This window comes from Leptidea sinapis, chromosome 18 (assembly GCF_905404315.1).
Source record: "Leptidea sinapis chromosome 18, ilLepSina1.1, whole genome shotgun sequence".
In the NCBI taxonomy this organism is placed as follows: domain Eukaryota; kingdom Metazoa; phylum Arthropoda; class Insecta; order Lepidoptera; family Pieridae; genus Leptidea; species Leptidea sinapis.
Window position 1 is genome coordinate 5,464,840 of NC_066282.1, and position 23,720 is coordinate 5,488,559.

Below are 23,720 nucleotides of genomic sequence, written 5' to 3' on the forward strand. Positions count from 1 at the left end.
AATGAAAGTTTCTGACTTCATCAGAGCTGATTACTGGCCGTCATGCAGACCTTGATCGGCTGAATTAGGATTTATGGTCAGTTTTAGAGATGATGGCATGCTCTAAACGCCATGATAATTTGGAGTCCGTAAAAGAATCCATAAGATTGGCATTAAAATATTTGCCATCGAGAAATTACATGTTTCTACTGATAATTGTGTTATCTATAACATTTAAATAATAATTGTATTGAAGCCAGTGGATATCATTCTGAATGAGCTTCATGTTTTAAATAATTATTCTATGAAATAAAAACTAACATCTGTTTATCTACACAACGGCTACATTGGATGTTTTAATGGTGGCAATAAGCTAACTGTTTCAGAATCTATTATAGGGGATTCATATTATGGGTGTAGATATAAGTCTTGTATGCAACTGTTTATAATTAGGTAATAAGACACTCATGTGATACTATTATAATGATAAACCCACATTCGTGTTTTAATACCCCTTATTACACAACAGTTATAAATAACTAATATTTTATGCAATAGAAAAATAGTTATTTATGCAACTGATAATAGTATCACATGAGTGTTTTAATACCTAATTATCAACAGTTGCATACAAGACTTTATCTACACCCAGAATATGAATCCTCTAAAAGATTCTGGAACAGTAAGCTTACTTACCTAATATCATTCATTACTGATTATAAACAAATAAACTAAGTATTAATGAAACAATTATTTATTTTAGTAGTAATTTACATTTTGTATAGTGCAATAATTAAAATTCACTCGTATATAATGTTCTTTTGCAGCGTTTAAAATGAATCGCTCACTTTTTGTAAACAAAGCAATAAAAATATAGAAGAAAAATGGCGGGGATTCGAATAACCTACTTTTTTTTACGGCGTGCGACGTTCTGGGAGTGTGGAGAGCGCTTAAACGAAAATGTTCTTTTTTTGAAATTCTTACAGATACCACGCATCGAGCAATAAGAATGTAGCTGTATGTTGAAACTCTTTGCGCATGAAGGCTAAAAAAAACCATAGGAGTGTTGTTATGAAATTCAGTACAACATTACAACACTCTTTTGGATGATGTAATGGTTATTAGAACATTGGGTGTTTTAATGTTGGCAATAAGTTAAGTGTTTCAGAATCTTTAATAGAGGATTTAAAGCATGAGTGTAGATAAAATCATATACATTCTTGTTATAACATTTATGGCTAGACTTATGTATATTATGTGGATGGGAGTAAAGAAGTAGAAGTTACGCGTTACAAGAACGAGTGCAGGATACAAGTTTACATCCAATTTTAATACACACGTTATGCAAAATTTGTATGTTACTTGTCTGGTGTGCAGACTCTGTCCGAGTGGTAGAGCCGACGATACCATCGCCGGTAGCGAGCGGAGCTGGTCCTGCGGTGCCTCGCGTGCTGCAGCCGCGGGTGGCGGCGCACATTGAACGCGGCAGAGTCGCCATGCAGCGACTCGAGGAGATATTCGCCGAGCATCCAGCGCTGCAGAGCCAGGAGGTAAGTAACGGTATACGGACTACAAGTTTCTGTCCGCTACTATATCGACTACTATAGGCGTTTGCATTTTTTTTTAATGAAAATGAGGGACGAGACGAGCACGACGTTCAGCTGATAGTATTTGATACGCACTGCCCATTACAATGCACTGCCGCTCAGGATTCTTGAAACACCCAAAAATTCTGAGCGGCACTACAAATGCGCTCGTCACCTTTAGATGTAAGATGTTAAGTCTCATTTTCGCACTAATTTCACTAGCTACGGCGCCCTTCAGACCGAAACCCAATAATGTTTGCAAATCTTTACCTTTATTTTTAAAGTAACTGCTTCGGGGCAGAAATAGGCGTCGTTGTGGTACCCATAATCTAGCCGGCATCCTGTGCAAAGAAGTCTCTCACTGGTAAATCTTCAGAGTGAAATGAAATATGGTTAAAAATAAAATTACGCAATTTATGATCACGCAAATGAATGAATTTAAATTATTATGTAAGTGTGGCAAGCACTAATTGTTTCCGGGCGCCGTGAGATTACACAACTGCTGTGACTCAAAATAAAGCCTGAATTAGTATGCTACTTAGCAAGCACGTATATACATTAAGCAGTATACTCGTTGATGGATGTGTCTTTTGGAAAGAAAAGTATTTAGTGATGAACAGCCTAGCGAAACTCTAAGAAAAAAGCGATTGTATTAAACGTGGCAATCATTGGTAGATTGGCAGATGACGGCAATAATTTTCATAAAAACGGAGATAGCTGGAATCAACTACGTTTTAAGCAACTGTTCGCTTTCAAACTTAACCGGATTATACTTCGTCGTTATAATATTGTTCTTACTATTTCAAACTCTTGCCAAAGACTGCGCGTTTCATACTATACTAAATTTAAATTTTTACTAAGACAGTCTCACCTCTTACAACGCCCGCGTTTGGCACTACAAGTCAGCAGATTGCGATGCGTTCCATTTTTTTAGCATCGAACCTTTGGGGCAAGTCCAATCCCAGTGCCTGCGCCGTTGCAGTGGCCGATGTGATACTGCAGGGCATGGATATTTTTTATACCAAGCTCTGTAGTACCGATCGGTGTCTGAACACAGCCCTGGTTTCGATGCGTCAGTTAAAGCAGCATCTGACTGCAAAAAACAGCAAATCGAACTTGGGTTGCGGCGCTGGCCTCCAAAGGATCCGAACTGCAAAGTTCTAAAGAGGAAATACAACCGTGCCTCCAGATTCTTTAAGCGACAAATCGCCCGTGCGAAATCGAAGCATATACCCGATTGGAACACGTAAGTTCTGGTCGTTGTCGAAAGCTTCTCTTGGTAAATTCAACCAGCCGTTGCACATGAATGACACCCTGGCCCATACGGCAAAAGAGAAAGCCGATCTTCCTTGCGCTCATCTTGACGACAGCGGAAAAACACCGCCGACCATCCTGCGGTGTCAGAGCTCTATGCCCGAAGTTCAGTTCAGACAGAAAACTGTTCGGCGAGCTGTGTTTTTGTTGGACGTCAGGAAATCGAGTGGGCCGGATGGCATTTCTCCAATCGTGCTTAGAACGTGTGCCCCTGAGTTGACGCCGGTGCTAAACCCGATTATTCCGGCACACTTATTTAAAAGTCAAAGCCTGATTCATGGAAGTTGCCCTTGTCCATCCGATGCAAAAAAGAGGAGACAGTTCGGATCCGGCAAACTACAGGCCTATTGCTATTACCTCCCTGCTCTCTAGATGGTCACAAGTTGATCAACGACCGACAAGTCGTTGTCGATGGTTATTGCTCGATCCCGAAACCCGTGACCACTGTAGTGCCCCAAGACTGTCTGCTATATCCGACTGCTTCTGCATATATACACGGACCATGCAGGTCTCTCTCCGGAAATCGTCGACTTGAGCCGGGAGAAACTTGTGTCTTCTATCGATTCCTTTCTCGAGTAGGTCTTGGAATGGGGTAAATTGAACCTTGTCCTATTTAACCCCCAGAAGACTCAAATTTGCGCGTTATCGTAAAGTTAAGTATCGGAATACTGGGTCTCGAAGTCTCGAGCGATTGCTAATCCCGCGGTCATCTGGAGGGCAAAGCCAAATTGGCTTCGAAGAAGCTGGGCGTCATAAATAGAGCACGGCAATACTTCAAGCCGGCCCACATTTAAGCGCTCTACAAAGTGCAGGTCCGACCACATATGTAGTATTCGTCTGTTGCACCCCAGTATCAGCTCGATCCATTTGACCGCGAGCAACACAGATCAGCTTGAATTATCGGGGAACCAGTGCGCTGTGAAATGCTGGATCATTTGGCGTTGCGTAGAGACGTCGCTTCATTGTGCGTCTTCTACCGCATTTATCACGGGGAGTGTTCCAAAGAACTGTTTCACCTGATACACAATTTTGGATATCATCCCCACTGTGCGCTGTTCAGGGGGCTGTCTTTCACCTACTACAAAGCTGTGGAATGAGCTTTCTTGTGCGGTGTTTCCGGGACGATACGACATGGGTACCTTCAAAAAAAGCGTGTACACCTTCCATAAAGGCCGGCAACGCTCCTGTGATTCCTCTGGTGTTGCAAGAGAATGTGGGTGGCGGTGATCACTTAACACCAGGTGACCCGTACGCTCGTTTGTCCTCCTTTTTCCATAAAATAAAAAAAACGTATTTACATCCTCTTTGGTGATGACGACGGAAAGAGCAAGTAGATAACAAATATGGCCATTATTGAGTGAATGTTTCTTTTCAATACTTGTATGAACAAGGTAGCTATGCAACTTAATCTCATGATGGTCTACTTTGTGTGCTAGTAGTTCAAAATGCGAGTAGGAATGAGTTGTCTCCAAGCGTTCCTCTTTATTTTTCAGTGGAAGTTCCAATACCACGATGCTGTAGCATACTTTTTTTTTATTAAAATTTCTAAGCTTTTATTGCTGGGTTCTATGTTTTTTTATTTAAGTTTCTTCCATTTTTTCCTGTCGTTTGCTGGTCTAGTCGAAATAGCACTTATTTTCTTTATAATATTATCTTCCCATATCATTACTTGTCTGCCCTCTTTCCTTTTTCCGTCGCGTGGTTGCCATTTTGTTTAAATTTTTCTCCACCAGGTGACCCGTACGCTCGTTTGTCCATAAAAAAAATCTCACCTTATCCATTGTCTGTCAATGGGACGACGTATAGCTTACCAGCGATAAAAGTTTGCATGGAAATCGCAATTCACGCGTCCCAATATAAGGCGATAAGAATGACTTATCGGGTATATTGGGACAGCTTCAGATTATTGACAACTAATTACTGACAGTAGAAGGTAGTAATTTATCTCTATCTGTAGATAGTATATCGGGAACAGCCGTTAAAGGCGCGGCAGGCAACTGAAACAAATGCATGGATCAGTACGGCGCAAGCCACAGAGGCGAGCGGTGGACGCGGCGAATAGTACAAAAACTAAACAAGTTCAATTGTTTTCGCCGCGAATAAAAAGAACTGTGATACTTTTACTTCCGAAGTACTGGCTAGGCCAACTATTTGAATTTGCAGTTCCATTCGAACGGCACTCCCCATGGCCAGGCCGTTAGGTATCATCGCGTGTACTTGTTGCAAGAACAACGACAGGAAGCGACGATAAGAATATAAAAATATCAAATAATCATCTGAATTTAATGCAAGATTAAACAATAATAAGTAAACAATAATAGTAATATAAATAATCAAAACATATGTATAATTATAATTACAATCTGATATTAAAGGGCTTAGAAAGTAAGATATTAAAACGCTTAACAATTACAAAAATATGTAAATTGTTTAGTACAATTATATCTTACATGTTCAAAAATAAATATCTTTTCTAGGTTATGCGAAAGTTGTTGAATCTCTACAAAGACTGTCGGTTCCTCGACCGTTTGATGGGCACCACCTTCTTTCACGAAGATCACTTCTTGGTAAGATCACTTTATATCATATCGTGTCATTTTATATCGTAATTACCGGCTGTAGTTTTCCCGAACCGATACGACTTCGGGACCTTCGTGAAGCTTAGAGCTTTAACTTAAAGGCCGGTAACGCATCTCTCGGTGTTGCGGATGTCCATATGCGGCTGTCTGACCATTCTGTCCCATCACGTGAGCCTCTTGCCCGTTTCATAAAAAAAAAATCATAATTTTGTACCATTTACTAGGAGAAACAAAATAACCACTTAATCTTAGATTATATACATGTCTAGATGGACACAAGCGCGCGAGTTAACGTCGAAAAGTTCTGGCGTCACGCTCGCTCTGACCCGTTTAGTGCAAATCTTGACCTTGCTGTGTGCGCACGACTTACTAAATACCAAAAAAAAAAACTAAAATGACCACTTGCGCGATTAAAAGATTTGGGTATCATTTTCGTGGTTCTAGGAAGTGACAATTCCAATATGACATCTATTTAGAGATCCAAGATGGCGCATGTGACTTTTTTCATTAAAAACAATATGGGTATCATTTTCGAGCTTTTTAGGCAGTGTAAATTACGGATTTGACATCTATTTTAAGATCCAAGATGGCGGATGTGACTTTTTCAATAAAATTAATATGGGTATAATTTTCGAGGTTTTTTATTTTTATCGAATAAACATCATAGTAAAAATGTATACCCGAATAATTATTTTATTTTTTAATTCTCGAAAATGATACCCATATTGTTTTTATTGAAAAAGTTACATCCGCCATATTGGATCTCAAAATAGATGTCATATTCGGAATTGTCACTTCCTAAAACCTCGAAAATGATAACCAGGTGGTTTTTATTGAAATTGACACTCCCGAAAACCTCGAAAATGATACACATATTGTTTTTATTGAAAAAATAACATGCGCCACCTTGGATCTCGAAATAGATCATATTCTTAATTCTGTGAAAATTTCGACTGGTCAACCTGTAGCGGTTTAAGCAGTAGTTATAGACCCCCGAGACAAACGGATAGACAGACAGTGCATATGTAGTTATAGCATCCCGTTGGTATCCTTTGGGTACGGAATATTAACAAAACCGAGTAGCTTCCTTATAAACTATAGACCTAAATACATTTCAATTTCATACATGTCCTAATAAGACGCGACCTCTCGCATTCCGTGCGAGCGCTCTTCCACTGAGCCAACCGTTTGAGTCCCGCATCGTTCATAAATTTTGTTTTCAAATTTAATTTGAGTAAACTTTATAGTGGTTCACAAATAAAATTTGAAAAACAAAATTTTATGAACGATGCGGTATTCGAACCCACGACCTCCGGCGTTCCGTGCCTGTGCTCTAACCAACTTACGCCACGTTCTGGTAGTGTGGAACGCGCGTAAACGAAAATGTTCTTTTTTTGAAATTCATACAGATACCACGCATCGAGCAATAAGAATGTGGCAGTTTGTTGAAACTCTTTGCGCATGAAGGGATCGAAAAAAAACCAATGAGTGTTGTTATGAAATTCAGTACAACATTACAACACTTGTTTGGATGATGAAATGGTTATTACGACATTGGGTGTTTTAATGTTGGTAATAAGCTAACTGTTTCAGAATCTTTAATAAAGGATTTAAAGCATGGGTGTAGATAAACATATTTATTGGTATCACATATGTCAATGCTTTTAAAACACTACACTGAACTAGAACACATCCAGACCTGGCTGGGGGTAGATATTATAGATTGAATGTATTTTGTCGCATTTTCTTGTTTAGTGATTTAATGCCAAGAGTTTTTAATTATCTTGTGAACGTGGCCTCACAGTGTCAATACGATCTGATTTCTAACGCATTAAAAAGTTTGGTTGACTTATTATTATTTGAGATCACTGACCTGTATAAATACCTTATAAAGAGTACTCATGTAATATTATAATCTAATAATAAACACACTTACCCCCTTATTCATAATGGTCCGCTAACTTTAAACAGCCGCTAAGGAGTGCTTTTTCTCATTCTGACTTAGGTCAATAGAAGAAGACAGAGTGCGAATTAGCAATGCTTTAAGTTAGCAGACTATTATGAATAAGGGGATTAATGTTTACAGCTTAGTCAACGGTTTCAAAAAATGATTTCATGATACTTTGTTTCATTGCGTTAACAGTAATATCCAATTTAATTATTTCACTGCTTAGTTTATTGGAGCTATTACCAATCATGGATGGTTAGAAACATTCAAATAAGGTTCACAACGCACTAATTCAACTAAATGATCTGTAATTGCATCAAAATTAAGAATTAGCGGTAAAACGATGCACGCATCGCGCAGAAATCTGTGCCGGCGCTACAACGAAACGCAGAGCAGGACAGACGCATATCTGCGTCTTACGTGGCTGCGCCTTAGCGTACGTAGGTCTTAGTACGTATATATATTACACAAGTAGTTGCCCGTTGCATTCGAAACTAAAGGTTATATCTCAATGAAAAAGATGTGTGGCACTCGGGGACTGCCGTGGTAAAGCTATTGCATAGCATTTTTTATCAACTTATGCAATTATAATTATTTATTTATGCAGTATTTTTTTTTTGATAAAATTAATTAAAAACAAGGAAACGGGTAGTGAGTAAAATTTAACTTGCAAGATTTGATTATAGACAGACAACGGGACAGGTGAAACTAAACAAAAATGTTTGTCATAATAATAAAATTAAAAAAATTGTTAAAAAAAAAATCTAGATGTACCCCTCGAACCTGGGACCTTCTGCACAAAAAGCATACGTTATAACCGCTGTTCCACGGCAACTGTGTTGACCGTTGCGAAATATCTATATACATCTAGTAAGTAAGTGTTAGGTTATTTTCGTTACGGAATTTCTGGATTCGGTCTCCACGCTCAAGGCCTGCGATAGAAGCTATGCAATAGCTTAAAATGTTTAAGGAGGGATAACAGAGAGAGTTGTCATACTGAAACATGCAGGGCAAGCCTGTCAGCCATTAAGTTGTCATAGCGACATCCCATTCAGTACGAACGCACGCAAAGAAAGGGAAGATATTAGTAGGATTATCTGCTCTGCCCTGTGCTGCGTGGACCTACGTCGTCAGCATACGCTTAACCTTAAAGCATGCTGAAGAAACTTCCGTGGTTTTTGGCATGTTATTTAATTATAAATAATAATACTACGTATATCAATATTATAATATATAAATGTATATAAAATTATCTTGTCACACTGTTAGTTGCCGTACTCCTCCGAAACGATAGTTTGAGCTTGATCGATTTTTATGAAATTTTATATTTATATTTGGTATGTCTAAGAATCCGTCGTAATCTATCTTTTATACCACAAAAAAATATTGCATTTTTTTTATTAATTTATAAGGCATTACAACGTTTGCCTTGTCAGCTAATATACAGGACGTACCAAAGTTATGGGACATGAAGGGAAAGCACCTTAAATATCTAAGATAGGCTATTTTACTGAAAGAAGACTTTATGTTATTTTTAAAAGTTAGTAATTCTGCATTCAAAGATTTTCTAAAAATTACTTGCCTCGTCTGGGAATCGAACCGACTTAAATGTAAAAAAAACACCCCTACTCTTATGATGCCAATCGAAAGAATGGCCAAGAACTAATAACTCTTCTTAAGTAACATAGTATTTTAAAAGAAAGGAACAACGTAAAATGAATGTTTTCCTACTTGGATTGGTACGAATGGACCGATTAGATGGCCGGCCAGATCCCCGGACGTTGTCTGTCTGTAATCAAATCTTGCAAGTAAAATTTTACTCACTTCCCGTTTGCTTTTTTTTTAAATTAATTTTATCAAAAAAAATACTGCATAAGTAAATAATTATAGTTGCATAAGTTGATAAAAAATGCTATGCAATAGCTTTACCGCAGCAGTCCCCGAATGCCACACGTCTTTTTTGTTATTTACAGCAACAATCCAAATAAAGAAACATTTCACAAGTAAATACTGATTCTTCTGATCTACTTTCGTGGTGCTAATTTTCGTAGAACATATTCATTAAAATATTTTGTATTACATTTTATATACGCAGTAAATACTCAATTTTCTAAAGATTATATTATTATAAAAAATACGTGTTAGAAAAAGAAATATTTTATCCGTGAATATGACGTCGTTTTTCAATGTTTGTCATAGGGATTAATTAAAAGCAAAATACTACACACTTCACAAATTCACTAACACATATGTAAAACTAGCACACATGAACATTTTAAATTTAGTCTCGCAGTAATGAGGAGAGTGTTTGTCTATTACGCTAGTACACTAAGTTTATGATAATATATACAATACTAGCTGACCCAGCAAACGTTGTATTGCCGATATTAAAATCGCGATACAAAAGTAACTGTTGATCGTACTTGGGTGAAAATTTGAAGTTGTATGTATTTTTTAATGCTGCATAATCAAACAAATTAAAAAAAAATGTCAAAAAATTAATAAAAAAAAATTGGTGCCACCTACAACATTAACAAAAAAAATGTGTTGAAAAATAGATGTTGTCCGATTCTCAGACCTACCCAATATGCACTCAAAATTTCATGAGAATCGGTCAAGCCGTTTCGAAGGAGTTTAACTACATACACCGCGACATGAGAATTTTATATATTAGATAATACATTAATAAAAAAAATTGAAGTGAAAATTTAGAACTATTTGTACTTATTAAAATTTGAAATTTCATAATGTTACGAATAAAATTACGAAATTCAATAGAATTTTGAAAAGACTGTTATGTTGGAAAGGTTACTTTTACATAACTTTAAAGCACTGTTCAAACTGAGGCGAATAACGCGCGGGAAGCGGGACGCGTTTTAGCGTAATTCGCTCGCTCGCTTAGGCTAGGGTTACTATGGATGCGAGTTCTGACGAAAATTTGTTGTGACGAGTTCTGACGGATTCGTCAGAAGAAACAAACGCCTGGTATCCAATGACAGTGTTTACTGTTTACACTGGCAACGACGAACGCGTCAGAACATGCACGACGTCTTCAGAACCACTCGAGCGTTCAAACGAGTTTGATTTTTTTGCACGACCTGTGTCTGTGAATTTCGAGTGATTTAGTTTCCACCATGGATAACGATAAATTCATCAGTCTCGTGTACGAGAACAGGTGTTTGTGGGATATGAGAGACAAAAATTATCACAACAGATATATTTCTCGGCAAAAGTGGGAGAAAGTTGCTACAGAACTCAACACTCTACATTTGGAACTCTCCTTTGTCGTCTCTTATAGAAAATAACTCGTTGACATGCTCTGTCTTTCCACCATTCAACAATAATAATTTAAATAATGGACTTTCAAGAAAACAAATTCATCAAGTTCGTCCATCTTCGCTGGACGGCAGAAACGAACTGACTATCAGAATAACAGAAAACGCGCACAGTGTATACGCCTTGTTCTGACGAGGATTTCGGACGTACTCGTCAGAACTTGCATCCATAGTAACCCTAGCCTTAGCCTCTCAAACTGACGCGACTTCCCGCGTGTCATTTTTAGTTCTTCATTGGGGAAACATCATGCATTGTGAGATCGCTTCAACTTGAGCGACTACTCGCGTCAATTTGAACAGGTTAGCTGACATAATCGGCGCGAGCGACTTCCGTTCCGCTTCTCGCGCTTTATTCGCCTCAGTCTGAATAGAGCTTAATAATGATACCATAGATTGGGAATGCACCGACCGCTAGGCATTTTAAATCATAATTTTGATTATAATTAAATTTTATAACAGAAACTGCTGTATTTTTTGCGCCGATTCTTCTCGGGTCTTAGGCATACGTTTTCTAATTGGTAGTTTATGTCGTTCTATACTATAAGTGATATCTAATTTTTACCACGGTATTTATAATTATTATAATAATAAAGCCTTTATTACATTACTATTAACAAAACATAATATTTACTTACTAACTAATACACACAAAATAATACGTATATTTTAATAAATTAACTTAACTTACGTAACTATATTAAGTTTATTATAGATTATTTGCAGTTTTAAAGTTTAAACAGTGTGTATTCTCTTTCTGTTAACTGTTTGTCCTTCGACAAAAGCCTCGTTCAAGGTTTCTATTCTTTCCGGTCCCTTGTAATTCTAGTACGTAGTGGTCCTCCTATCTGTTTCAGTTTATTCTCCCATCGTATGACTACATAGTACATCGTTACTACCCTATTTAATCGCAAATAAATCAATGAAATATGGGCCTTATGAGGAAAGCTCATTGTCGCTCAGATGTAATTGGAGAGCGCTCGGAGTTTCCCTGCGATATCGAATCAGAAATCAGGAGATCTGTAAGAGAACCAAAGTCATCGACATAGCCCAAATGATTTCGAAACTGAAGTGGCAGTGGGCAGGGCACATAGATCGACGGATAGATGTCCGTTGGGGCAGTAAAGTCCTCGAATGGCTACCACGTACCGAAAGACGTAATGTTGGTATATATTTACCACACATAGCAACTATCATTACAGGAGATAATCATTACCTAATGCGACAGTTACAAACAAAAAATTTCAACGGGCACAATGCCGAATGGCTTGGATCACGTACCACAGACTACGCAGGGCGATCTGTGCATAATTTTGCATTGGCGTATGGTCTGTCCCAATTGGTTGAGTCGCCAACGCGGCTCCCGGATGTGGATAGCCACATGCCGTCCTTATTAGATCTTCTGCTGACTACACATCCCGATGGTCACCAGGTCTTTGTCGACGCCCCTCTCGGAACGTCCGACCATTGCCTGGTCAGGAGTGTAGTGCCTATCCGACGCCAACGTCGCAGACCACCAGCGACCCGCCGCGTTTGGCACTACAAGTCAGCAGATTGGGATAGGATGCGTTCCTTTTTTGCATCCTACCCTTGGGGCAAGGTTTGTTTCCCTTCGGATGATCCTAGTGCCTGCGCCGTTGCAGTAGCCGATGTGATGCTGCAGGGCATGGATATTTTTATACCAAGCTCTGTAGTACCGATCGGTGGCAGATCACAGCCCTGGTTTGATGCGTCAGTTAAAGCAGCATCTGACTGCAAAAAACAGGCGTATCGAACTGCAAAGTTCTTAAGAGGAAATATAACCGTGCCTCCAGATTTTTTAAGCGGGAAATCGCCCGTGCGAAATCTAAGCACGTCGTCAAAATCGGCGAGCAGCTTTCCAGTTACCCGACCGGAACACGCAAGTTCTGGTCGTTGTCGAAAGCTGCTCTTGGTAACTTCAACCAGCCGTCCATGCCGCCGTTGCACATGAGGAATGACACCCTGGCCCATACGGCAAAAGAGAAAGCCGAGCTCCTGTGCGCTCTTTTCGCCTCCAACTCGACACTTGACGACAACGGAAAAACACCGCCGACCATCCCGCGGTGTCAGAGCTCTATGCCTGAAGTACAGTTCAGACAGAAAACTGTTAGGCGAGCTCTGTTTTCGTTGGATATCACGAAGTCGAGCGGGCCGGATGGCATTTCTCCAATCGTGCTTAGAACGTGTGCCCCTGAGTTGACGCCGGTGCTAACGCGTTTATTCAGGGCACTCTTATTCCAAAGGCGTAGTCCCTGACTCATGGAAGTCAGCCCTTGTCCATCCGATCCAAAAAAAAGGAGACAGTTCGGTTCCGGCGAACTACAGGCCTATTGCTATCACCTCCCGGGTCTCTAAAATCATGGAGAGCATAATTAGCCGCCAGCTTTTAGTATACCTATAAATAAATAAATAAATACCTACCTAGAGGGTCACCAGTTGATCAACGACCGACAGTACGGCTTTCGCCATGGACGGTCGGCAGGTGATCTTCTGGTATACCTAACACATAGAGGGGCGGCGGCTATTGAAAGCAAGGGGGAAGGCCTGGCAGTTAGCCTGGATATAGCGAAGGCCTTTGATCGTGTATGGCACAAGGCGCTTCTCTCAAAACTTCCATCATTTGGGCTTCCCGAGAGCTTGTGCAAGTGGACCTCCAGCTTCCTCACTGGGCGTAGGATACAGGTCGTTGTCGACGGATATTGCTCGAACCCGAAGCCCGTGAATGCTGGAGTGCCCCAAGGCTGTGTGCTATCTCCTACGCTGTTTCTTCTGCATATCAATGATATGTTGGACACCTCCAACATACATTGATATGCGGACGACAGCACTGATGATGCCGTATACACGGGCCATGCAGGTCTCTCTCGGGAAATCGCCGACCAGTGCCGGGAGAAACTTGTGTCTTCTATCGAGTCCTCTCTCGAGAAGGTCGCGGAATGGGGTAAATTGAATCTTGTCCAATTTAACCCCCAGAAGACTCAAGTTTGCGCGTTTACCACTTAAAAAAACCCCATTTGTCGTATCACCGCTCTTCGAGAACACTTCCCTTAAAGCCGCGCCTAGTATCGGAATACTGGGTCTCGAAATCTCGAGCGATTGACAATTCCGTGGCCATCTGGAATGCAAAGCCAAATTGGCTTCGAAGAAGCTGGGCGTCATCAATAGAGCACGGCAATACTTCAAGCCGGCCCACATTCTAGCGCTCTACAAAGCGCAGGTCCGACCACACATGGAGTATTGCTGTCATCTCTGGTCTGGCGCACCCCAGTATCTGCTCGATCCATGTAACTGCGTGCAACGTAGAGCAGCTCGAATTGTCGGGGACTCAGTGCTCTGTGAACGGCTGGATCTCTTGGCGTTGCGTAGAGACGTCGCATCATTGTGTGTCTTCTACCGCATTTATCACGGGGAGTGTTCCGAAGAGCTGTTTAACCTCATTCCTGCCGCCGAATTCCACCTTCGCACGACACGCCACAAGTTAGGATTTCATCCCTACCATCTGGATGTGTGGCGGTCCTCCACAGTGCGGTTTTCAAGGAGCTTTCTCCCTCGTACTACAAAGCTATGGAATGAGCTTCCTTGTGCGGTGTTTCCGGGACAATACGACATTCCAAAACGACACCTTCAAAAAAAGCGCGTACACCTTCCTTAAAGGCCGGCAACGCTCTTGTGATTCCTCTGGTGTTGCAAGAGAATGTGGGCGGCGGTGATCACTTAACACCAGGTGACCCGTACGCTCGTTTGTCCTCCTATTCCATAAAAAAAAAGAATAACATATATATGTAAACAACAAACGAATCAATCTAAAATTTATCATACAATAGCAATAATTAATAATCCGAACATTACGTTAGATAAAATACATCACACCAGAAAATACAAACAACTAAAACATATAACTATTTGCCATAACATAATACATATAACAATACTCTTGGTAGTTCACTCGACATACACCCAAAAATGTCCACTTTGTTGTGGAGTTTATTTATTTATTATATTTGGGCAACTAACAAATTACACTCTTTACATGCTTAAACTTAAAATATAATTATAAAATGGATAAGAGTTAATTCACTTATAAGCTACCACAGCATTCATAATTTTTACTACGCTTATAGGACAGTAGTTTTAACAATTTATAAACTAAAATCTAAAAATATTGTAATATATAATTTAAAATAAAAATGAAAATATGAAAACAAGCATTCTAAGTCACATGTGTAAATTAAGTATCGTCTTTTTATATTGAGCAAGCGGAATGGAGTTCATTTATATGGCGAAGTGCTCTAGTTAAAGGCGATTTTGCCGACACATTTGTTCTCGCCGTCAGAATGGATAGTAGTGGCGGATGGAGGCGACTATGATCACTGACGATATGAGGTTGATGATTATTTATGGTGTATGTGGATAATGCAGCTACTGTACTCAATAACTTTTGTATTAATTTACATTTACTTTTTTGACTTACTCGTGTAAGACATTGACTATTTGACGTTCGAGTGTGTTTGTTGCATCATTTTATATATGATATTGTAATTGAAATGATTTGTAAATCGATGTAAATGTAAATCTTGATATAAAAGAGTGGCAATGAGTTTCTTGCTACTTTTTCTCATTAGCTCAACCCTTTACGAAGTGGCGGTAGATTCAATAAGATTTTTTTTTTTTTACATTCATATGTGTCATTTCCGTGACCTACATGAATAAAGTGTTTAATTATGAATTGGCCCAGATGGACTGACGATCGTCATGGCGATCACTGGGGGAGGCCTTTGTCCAGCAGTGTTTTTTTTTTTTGCGCCCAAACAAGCGAAAGGGCTACCCTCCGGGATAACGACGGGATGGAGGTGGTGAATGCTCATGCATACCAACGCAGCCGAAGTCTGCGTTGGTTATGTGGGATTCACGTTCTCACGTATCTCTACTAGGTGCCCACCCACTAAACACCACCTGCAGTTGGCTTTGGGCAGGTGCCCTCTAAGCCTTCATCGAAGGTGACCTTCTCTTGGGGACCGAGAACCAGCAGTGGACGTCTGAAATCAATGAATATGACTTGTTATGACAGGGATTAATAGAGCGCGTGAAGGAACGCGGGGCGAGTACGCCGTGTGCGGGCGAGAGACGTGTCCACGAGCAACTGGCCCGGCTGTTCGCCACCGAGTCGGAGACTGACTCCGTCTGCGAACCGGAAATGAAGTGTGTCGTAGTAACAGAAGATACTCCTATCACCATCACGCCGATTGTCGCTGCCAACGTCACCGTGGAATCAATGGAGGTTAGTTTTATATCATTATACCTATAGATCATTTATACGTCTAGATAGACTGTAGATAGAAAACGTCGAAAAAAATTAAGTTTAGAGTTGACCTCTATTTGAGCAATGCAATGACACTTATACAAGTGGGAGGCACCTTTGCACAGGGTGACGGCAAGATTATGGGTACCATAACGGCGCCTATTTCTGCGGTGAAACAGTAATGTGAAAGCATGACTGTGTTTCGGTCTCAAGGTCGCCGTAGCTAGTGAAATTACTGGGCAAATGAGACTTAATATCTTATGTCTCAAGGTGACGGGCGCAGTTGTAGTGCCGCTAGTGGGCGTATCAATTACCATGAGTTGAACGTCCTGCTCGTCTCGTCCCTTATTGTCATACAAATCGCGAGTGTAAGAAGTAGCCTGTCACCCACACTAAAATATAAACCTGGTCTGTTTTATCAGTTGTCTAAAAGCTAGAGACTACCTAGACATATAAATTATCAAAGCTTCATACAAATAGTTTATTTTGCCTAATAAAAACGTAGTATACAACAAAACCATGTAGAAGTTACTACAATCTTATAATACCTACTGCAACATATCATTATCACAAATACTAGGTACAAAAATTAAGAAGCAATCTAGATAAATTACTTCACCGTAATTAATAAGTAGATATTTAAGTAAGTTAGGTGCATCTAGAGATAGAGGTCCGATGTTGATATTGCAAGGAATTCTAAGTTAAACTAGGCTCATAGTATATATAGTAGTGGATTTATGTGAAACAGATTTATGTCTGTTGGTTGATTACGCTGGTAAAATATACCGATAGATGTTTTGTTCATGCTTGAAAGTAGGTGTGTAGTCAATATTATGACAACAATCTATGAATATATATGTCTGAGCTCTAACTCCTAAGTTTCTCTTTGTTTAGGATATAGCTCAGGAGTTCACTGACTGTTCAATATATTACAAGTAATCTCTCACTTTATGTAGAACATCTTTAAAGATTCTATTATGGTTTGTATACAACATCACCTTGGTGAGAAATTGGCTTTTCTTCAGTTATATTAGTACTAATTAAATACAATGAAGTGTCTTCAATAGTTAGGGTAGATAGAGACGTTGGGCGCCAATGAATTGTGTTCTCTTAGGTAGGTAAGAGACACACACAACTTACGTGTAGTAATAATAAAGTTCAGGCAGATCTAAATAAAACAATTTAGAAGTTAAAATTTTATACAGTAGAATGAAAAGAAACATAAAATTGGTGTAGCTTCTTGTGATACCTAGTTTACAATATACTTAGATTATTGCGACCTGGGGCGTGCATTGGTTTTCTAGCAAGGTAGGCACTGTGGATCTAAATTGTCGTAGTTGAGCTTTGGGATAAGCAAAGATTGCTTATCGTATGTATTTAGTATCTATCGTAAGGAAAAAATTTATGAGTGGAGTGTTCAATGGAAGTTTGCTATATTTATTTAGGTTTATAACGAAGTAGGCACTGCCTAATTGCCTATATAATATGCACGCCCCTGATTGTGACTAATTAGACTAAGAGCTGGTTCATATGGAACGATAATACTTAAAATTTATCGCTGTGGTCTTTATGATTTAGAAACATTTATACTGGGGCTATAACCGGGCTGCAGGTTGGCTTCTTCGGGACTTGATGAAGGAAGAGCCCCAGTAGCGGGCTTTTAAAGATCACATAGGGATCATTCGTATGTGTGATCATCGCCACTCTGGAAGTCCATTTATCTTACTAACGCTATATGCTTAACTTAGTAGTCAATAATTTGGATACAAAAAAATATATTATCAGAATCATAAATTAAAAATCCGCCGCCTGAAAGTAACATGTCAGAATTGGCAAATCTAATGACAATTTATACTTAATCTATTCAAATGAAATCTAAGACTATGTAATAACGAATATATTATGATTTTGAAGTGAATAATATGACAATTTTTCAAAAAAAATACATACTTTACAAAAATATAATCTTTGTTTTTTATTTTTAGTAATTAGTTTATTAAGTAGAATAATAAGCGTATAAAAATAAATACGAAAAAGGCGCCAGTAAAAATCTGACCTCTAATCCGCATTTCCCAATAAGAATAATACACTTATACACCCGAAGAGCATTATTCTATTATCTCTATACAAGCTTATTATCAGATATAAGATGCATGTTTAATGTGTTTCCAGGTGGACGTCAGCTGTCCAAAGAAACCTCTCCACTTGAATTTGGAGCTGGGTCAAGCGTCAAGCTCCGACACTACCCTTCAAACCGACGATGCGGCTAAATCGCTGAGCGAACAGCGTAAGATATCCATGATATTACGTTATCAAATTAAATTTATAATAATAATAAAGTTATCTAAATGTATCTATATCATCAATATTTTGCATAATGAATGAAAAGCGCTATCATGAGCTGCAAGTGACAATATAATCTAAGTCGTAACCCAACTCAAACAGATGTATAATCCCGCAATAATAATAAAGTACAAGTCTATATCATTCATTTTTCGCATAATGAATGAAAAGCGCTATCATGAGCTGCAAGTGACAATATAATCTAAGTCGTAACCCAACTCAAACAGATGTATAATCCCGCAATAATAATAAAGTACATGTCATTATCATTCATTTTTTGCATAATGAATGAAAAGCGCTATCATGAGCTGCAAGTGACAATATAATCTAAGTCGTAACCCAACTCAAACAGATGTATAATCCCGCAATAATAATAAAGTACATGTCATTATCATTCATTTTTTGCATAATGAATGAAAAGCGCTATCATGAGCTGCAAGTGACAATATAATCTAAGTCGTAACCCAACTCAAACAGATGTATAATCCCGCAATAATAATAAAGTACATGTCATTATCATTCATTTTTTGCATAATGAATGAAAAGCGCTATCATGAGCTGCAAGTGAAAATATAATCTAAGTCGTAACCCAACTCAAACAGATGTATAATCCCGCAATAATAATAAAGTACATGTCATTATCATTCATTTTTTGCATAATGAATGAAAAGCGCTATCATGAGCTGCAAGTGACAACATAATCTAAGTCGTAACCCAACTCAAACAGATGTATAATCCCGCAATAATAATAAAGTACATGTCATTATCATTCATTTTTTGCATAATGAATGAAAAGCGCTATCATGAGCTGCAAGTGACAATATAATCTAAGTCGTAACCCAACTCAAACAGATGTATAATCCCGCAATAATAATATAGTACATGTCATTATCATTCATTTTTTGCATAATGAATGAAAAGCGCTATCATGAGCTGCAAGTGACAATATAATCTAAGTCGTAACCCAACTCAAACAGATGTATAATCCCGCAATAATAATAAAGTACATGTCATTATCATTCATTTTTTGCATAATGAATGAAAAGCGCTATCATGAGCTGCAAGTGACAATATAATCTAAGTCGTAACCCAACTCAAACAGATGTATAATCCCGCAATAATAATAAAGTACATGTCATTATCATTCATTTTTTGCGTAATGAATGAAAAGCGCTATCATGAGCTGCAAGTGACGATATAATCTAAGTCGTAACCCAACTCAAACAGATGTATAATCCCGCAATAATAATAAAGTACATGTCATTATCATTCATTTTTTGCATAATGAATGAAAAGCGCTATCATGAGCTGCAAGTGACAATATAATCTAAGTCGTAACCCAACTCAAACAGATGTATAATCCCGCAATAATAATAAAGTACATGTCATTATCATTCATTTTTTGCGTAATGAATGAAAAGCGCTATCATGAGCTGCAAGTGACAATATAATCTAAGTCGTAACCCAACTCAAACAGATGTATAATCCCGCAATAATAATATAGTACATGTCATTATCATTCATTTTTTGCATAATGAATGAAAAGCGCTATCATGAGCTGCAAGTGACAATATAATCTAAGTCGTAACCCAACTCAAACAGATGTATAATCCCGCAATAATAATAAAGTACATGTCATTATCATTCATTTTTTGCATAATGAATGAAAAGCGCTATCATGAGCTGCAAGTGACAATATAATCTAAGTCGTAACCCAACTCAAACAGATGTATAATCCCGCAATAATAATAAAGTACATGTCATTATCATTCATTTTTTGCGTAATGAATGAAAAGCGCTATCATGAGCTGCAAGTGACGATATAATCTAAGTCGTAACCCAACTCAAACAGATGTATAATCCCGCAATAATAATAAAGTACATGTCATTATCATTCATTTTTTGCATAATGAATGAAAAGCGCTATCATGAGCTGCAAGTGACAATATAATCTAAGTCGTAACCCAACTCAAACAGATGTATAATCCCGCAATAATAATAAAGTACATGTCATTATCATTCATTTTTTGCGTAATGAATGAAAAGCGCTATCATGAGCTGCAAGTGACAATATAATCTAAGTCGTAACCCAACTCAAACAGATGTATAATCCCGCAATAATAATAAAGAACATGTCATTATCATTCATTTTTTGCATAATGAATGAAAAGCGCTATCATGAGCTGCAAGTGACAATATAATCTAAGTCGTAACCCAACTCAAACAGATGTATAATCCCGCAATAATAATAAAGTACATGTCATTATCATTCATTTTTTGCATAATGAATGAAAAGCGCTATCATGAGCTGCAAGTGACAATATAATCTAAGTCGTAACCCAACTCAAACAGATGTATAATCCCGCAATAATAATAAAGAACATGTCATTATCATTCATTTTTTGCATAATGAATGAAAAGCGCTATCATGAGCTGCAAGTGACAATATAATCTAAGTCGTAACCCAACTCAAACAGATGTATAATCCCGCAATAATAATAAAGTACATGTCATTATCATTCATTTTTTGCGTAATGAATGAAAAGCGCTATCATGAGCTGCAAGTGACGATATAATCTAAGTCGTAACCCAACTCAAACAGATGTATAATCCCGCAATAATAATAAAGTACATGTCATTATCATTCATTTTTTGCATAATGAATGAAAAGCGCTATCATGAGCTGCAAGTGACAATATAATCTAAGTCGTAACCCAACTCAAACAGATGTATAATCCCGCAATAATAATAAAGTACATGTCATTATCATTCATTTTTTGCGTAATGAATGAAAAGCGCTATCATGAGCTGCAAGTGACAATATAATCTAAGTCGTAACCCAACTCAAACAGATGTATAATCCCGCAATAATAATAAAGAACATGTCATTATCATTCATTTTTTGCATAATGAATGAAAAGCGCTATCATGAGCTGCAAGTGACAATATAATCTAAGTCGTAACCCAACTCAAACAGATGTATAATCCCGCAATAATAATAAAGAACATGTCATTATCATTCATTTTTTGCATAATGAATGAAAAGCGCTATCATGAGCTGCAAGTGACAATATAATCTAAGTCGTAACCCAACTCAAACAGATGTATAATCCCGCAATAATAATAAAGTACATGTCATTATCATTCATTTTTTGCATAATGAATGAAAAGCGCTATCATGAGCTGCAAGTGACAATATAATCTAAGTCGTAACCCAACTCAAACAGATGTATAATCCCGCAATAATAATAAAGAACATGTCATTATCATTCATTTTTTGCATAATGAATGAAAAGCGCTATCATGAGCTGCAAGTGACAATATAATCTAAGTCGTAACCCAACTCAAACAGATGTATAATCCCGCAATAATAATAAAGAACATGTCATTATCATTCATTTTTTGCATAATGAATGAAAAGCGCTATCATGAGCTGCAAGTGACAATATAATCTAAGTCGTAACCCAACTCAAACAGATGTATAATCCCGCAATAATAATAAAGAACATGTCATTATCATTCATTTTTTGCATAATGAATGAAAAGCGCTATCATGAGCTGCAAGTGACAATATAATCTAAGTCGTAACCCAACTCAAACAGATGTATAATCCCGCAATAATAATAAAGAACATGTCATTATCATTCATTTTTTGCATAATGAATGAAAAGCGCTATCATGAGCTGCAAGTGACAATATAATCTAAGTCGTAACCCAACTCAAACAGATGTATAATCCCGCAATAATAATAAAGAACATGTCATTATCATTCATTTTTTGCATAATGAATGAAAAGCGCTATCATGAGCTGCAAGTGACAATATAATCTAAGTCGTAACCCAACTCAAACAGATGTATAATCCCGCAATAATAATAAAGAACATGTCATTATCATTCATTTTTTGCATAATGAATGAAAAGCGCTATCATGAGCTGCAAGTGACAATATAATCTAAGTCGTAACCCAACTCAAACAGATGTATAATCCCGCAATAATAATAAAGAACATGTCATTATCATTCATTTTTTGCATAATGAATGAAAAGCGCTATCATGAGCTGCAAGTGACAATATAATCTAAGTCGTAACCCAACTCAAACAGATGTATAATCCCGCAATAATAATAAAGAACATGTCATTATCATTCATTTTTTGCATAATGAATGAAAAGCGCTATCATGAGCTGCAAGTGACAATATAATCTAAGTCGTAACCCAACTCAAACAGATGTATAATCCCGCAATAATAATAAAGAACATGTCATTATCATTCATTTTTTGCATAATGAATGAAAAGCGCTATCATGAGCTGCAAGTGACAATATAATCTAAGTCGTAACCCAACTCAAACAGATGTATAATCCCGCAATAATAATAAAGAACATGTCATTATCATTCATTTTTTGCATAATGAATGAAAAGCGCTATCATGAGTTGCAAGTGACAATATAATCTAAGTCGTAACCTAACTCAAATAGATGGTATAATCCCGCAGATTGAAACAGTTATGGAAGCTTGTCATATTAACATCTGCGTATGACATCAGTATCAATTCTTTTTTAAATAATAATTGACACTATCTCTTACCCTGTCTATATTATTATTATTAATTTAAAAAAAAAACTCAAAATCATTGTACAATTGTTTGCTGTGTTATGTGTACGAAATATTTGCCATCATTAAATTTCATGAACTTAAACCCCATATAAAAGTATACAAGTATTTTACTACTTTCAAAAATTTACATATAGCAGCGATGAAAAAAATTTAAAACATGACAACCAAAATATATGATCTTGCAAAACAGTACTAATGTTTGAAGTGTCCATTAGTATCGGAGATTGGCGAAAACAAATAGACAGTCTAAAATATCAGCCCAAAAAAAAATATACTACAAAAATCTTTGGGAACATTGGTGATGAAAATAGGTTTAGTCCATTATAGATATATGTTTCTTTTTATTTTAAAACATCTAAATATATTATTATCGACTTTTTTGTATTGATATTTAGGTGTATATTAGGAATTATTTATTATATGTCGAGTGCACTGTATTTCCAAAGTTAAACGGTCACCGCTGAGAATCAGTGCTGTTTCATTGCCACGGCCGTGTCACAGATAATCCTGAGTCAGTGGCACATTTCTGTGAGTGTTTTGTGAAATAAATGTTTTTCTTTTTTCTTTCTTTCAAATTTATTTAAATTTAACATTACAGCGTCTACGAAGTCATCAGATACAGACGGGCCCCGCAACGTGTGCTACAAGCTGTGCTCGCTCATACACGCACAGTTGCTCAAAGCCCATGCGGAAGTCAGCCGGT

General features: G+C 37.7%; 1 protein-coding gene across 3 annotated transcripts in view; it reads left to right on the top strand.

Annotated features, from left to right (window-relative positions):
- LOC126969408 ((E3-independent) E2 ubiquitin-conjugating enzyme) overlaps positions 1-23,720 on the top strand; it is a 60,957-nt gene that overhangs the window by 18,870 nt on the left and 18,367 nt on the right. For 2 of the 3 annotated variants that reach the window (XM_050814804.1, XM_050814806.1), the window contains exons 15-19: positions 1,357-1,529; positions 5,357-5,446; positions 15,828-16,037; positions 18,231-18,345; positions 23,616-23,718. In XM_050814804.1, the coding sequence (XP_050670761.1) occupies positions 1,357-1,529; positions 5,357-5,446; positions 15,828-16,037; positions 18,231-18,345; positions 23,616-23,718 (691 nt within the window). The remainder of the gene's footprint in view (positions 1-1,356; positions 1,530-5,356; positions 5,447-15,827; positions 16,038-18,230; positions 18,346-23,615; positions 23,719-23,720) is intronic. The other variant, XM_050814805.1, reaches the window with a different exon arrangement.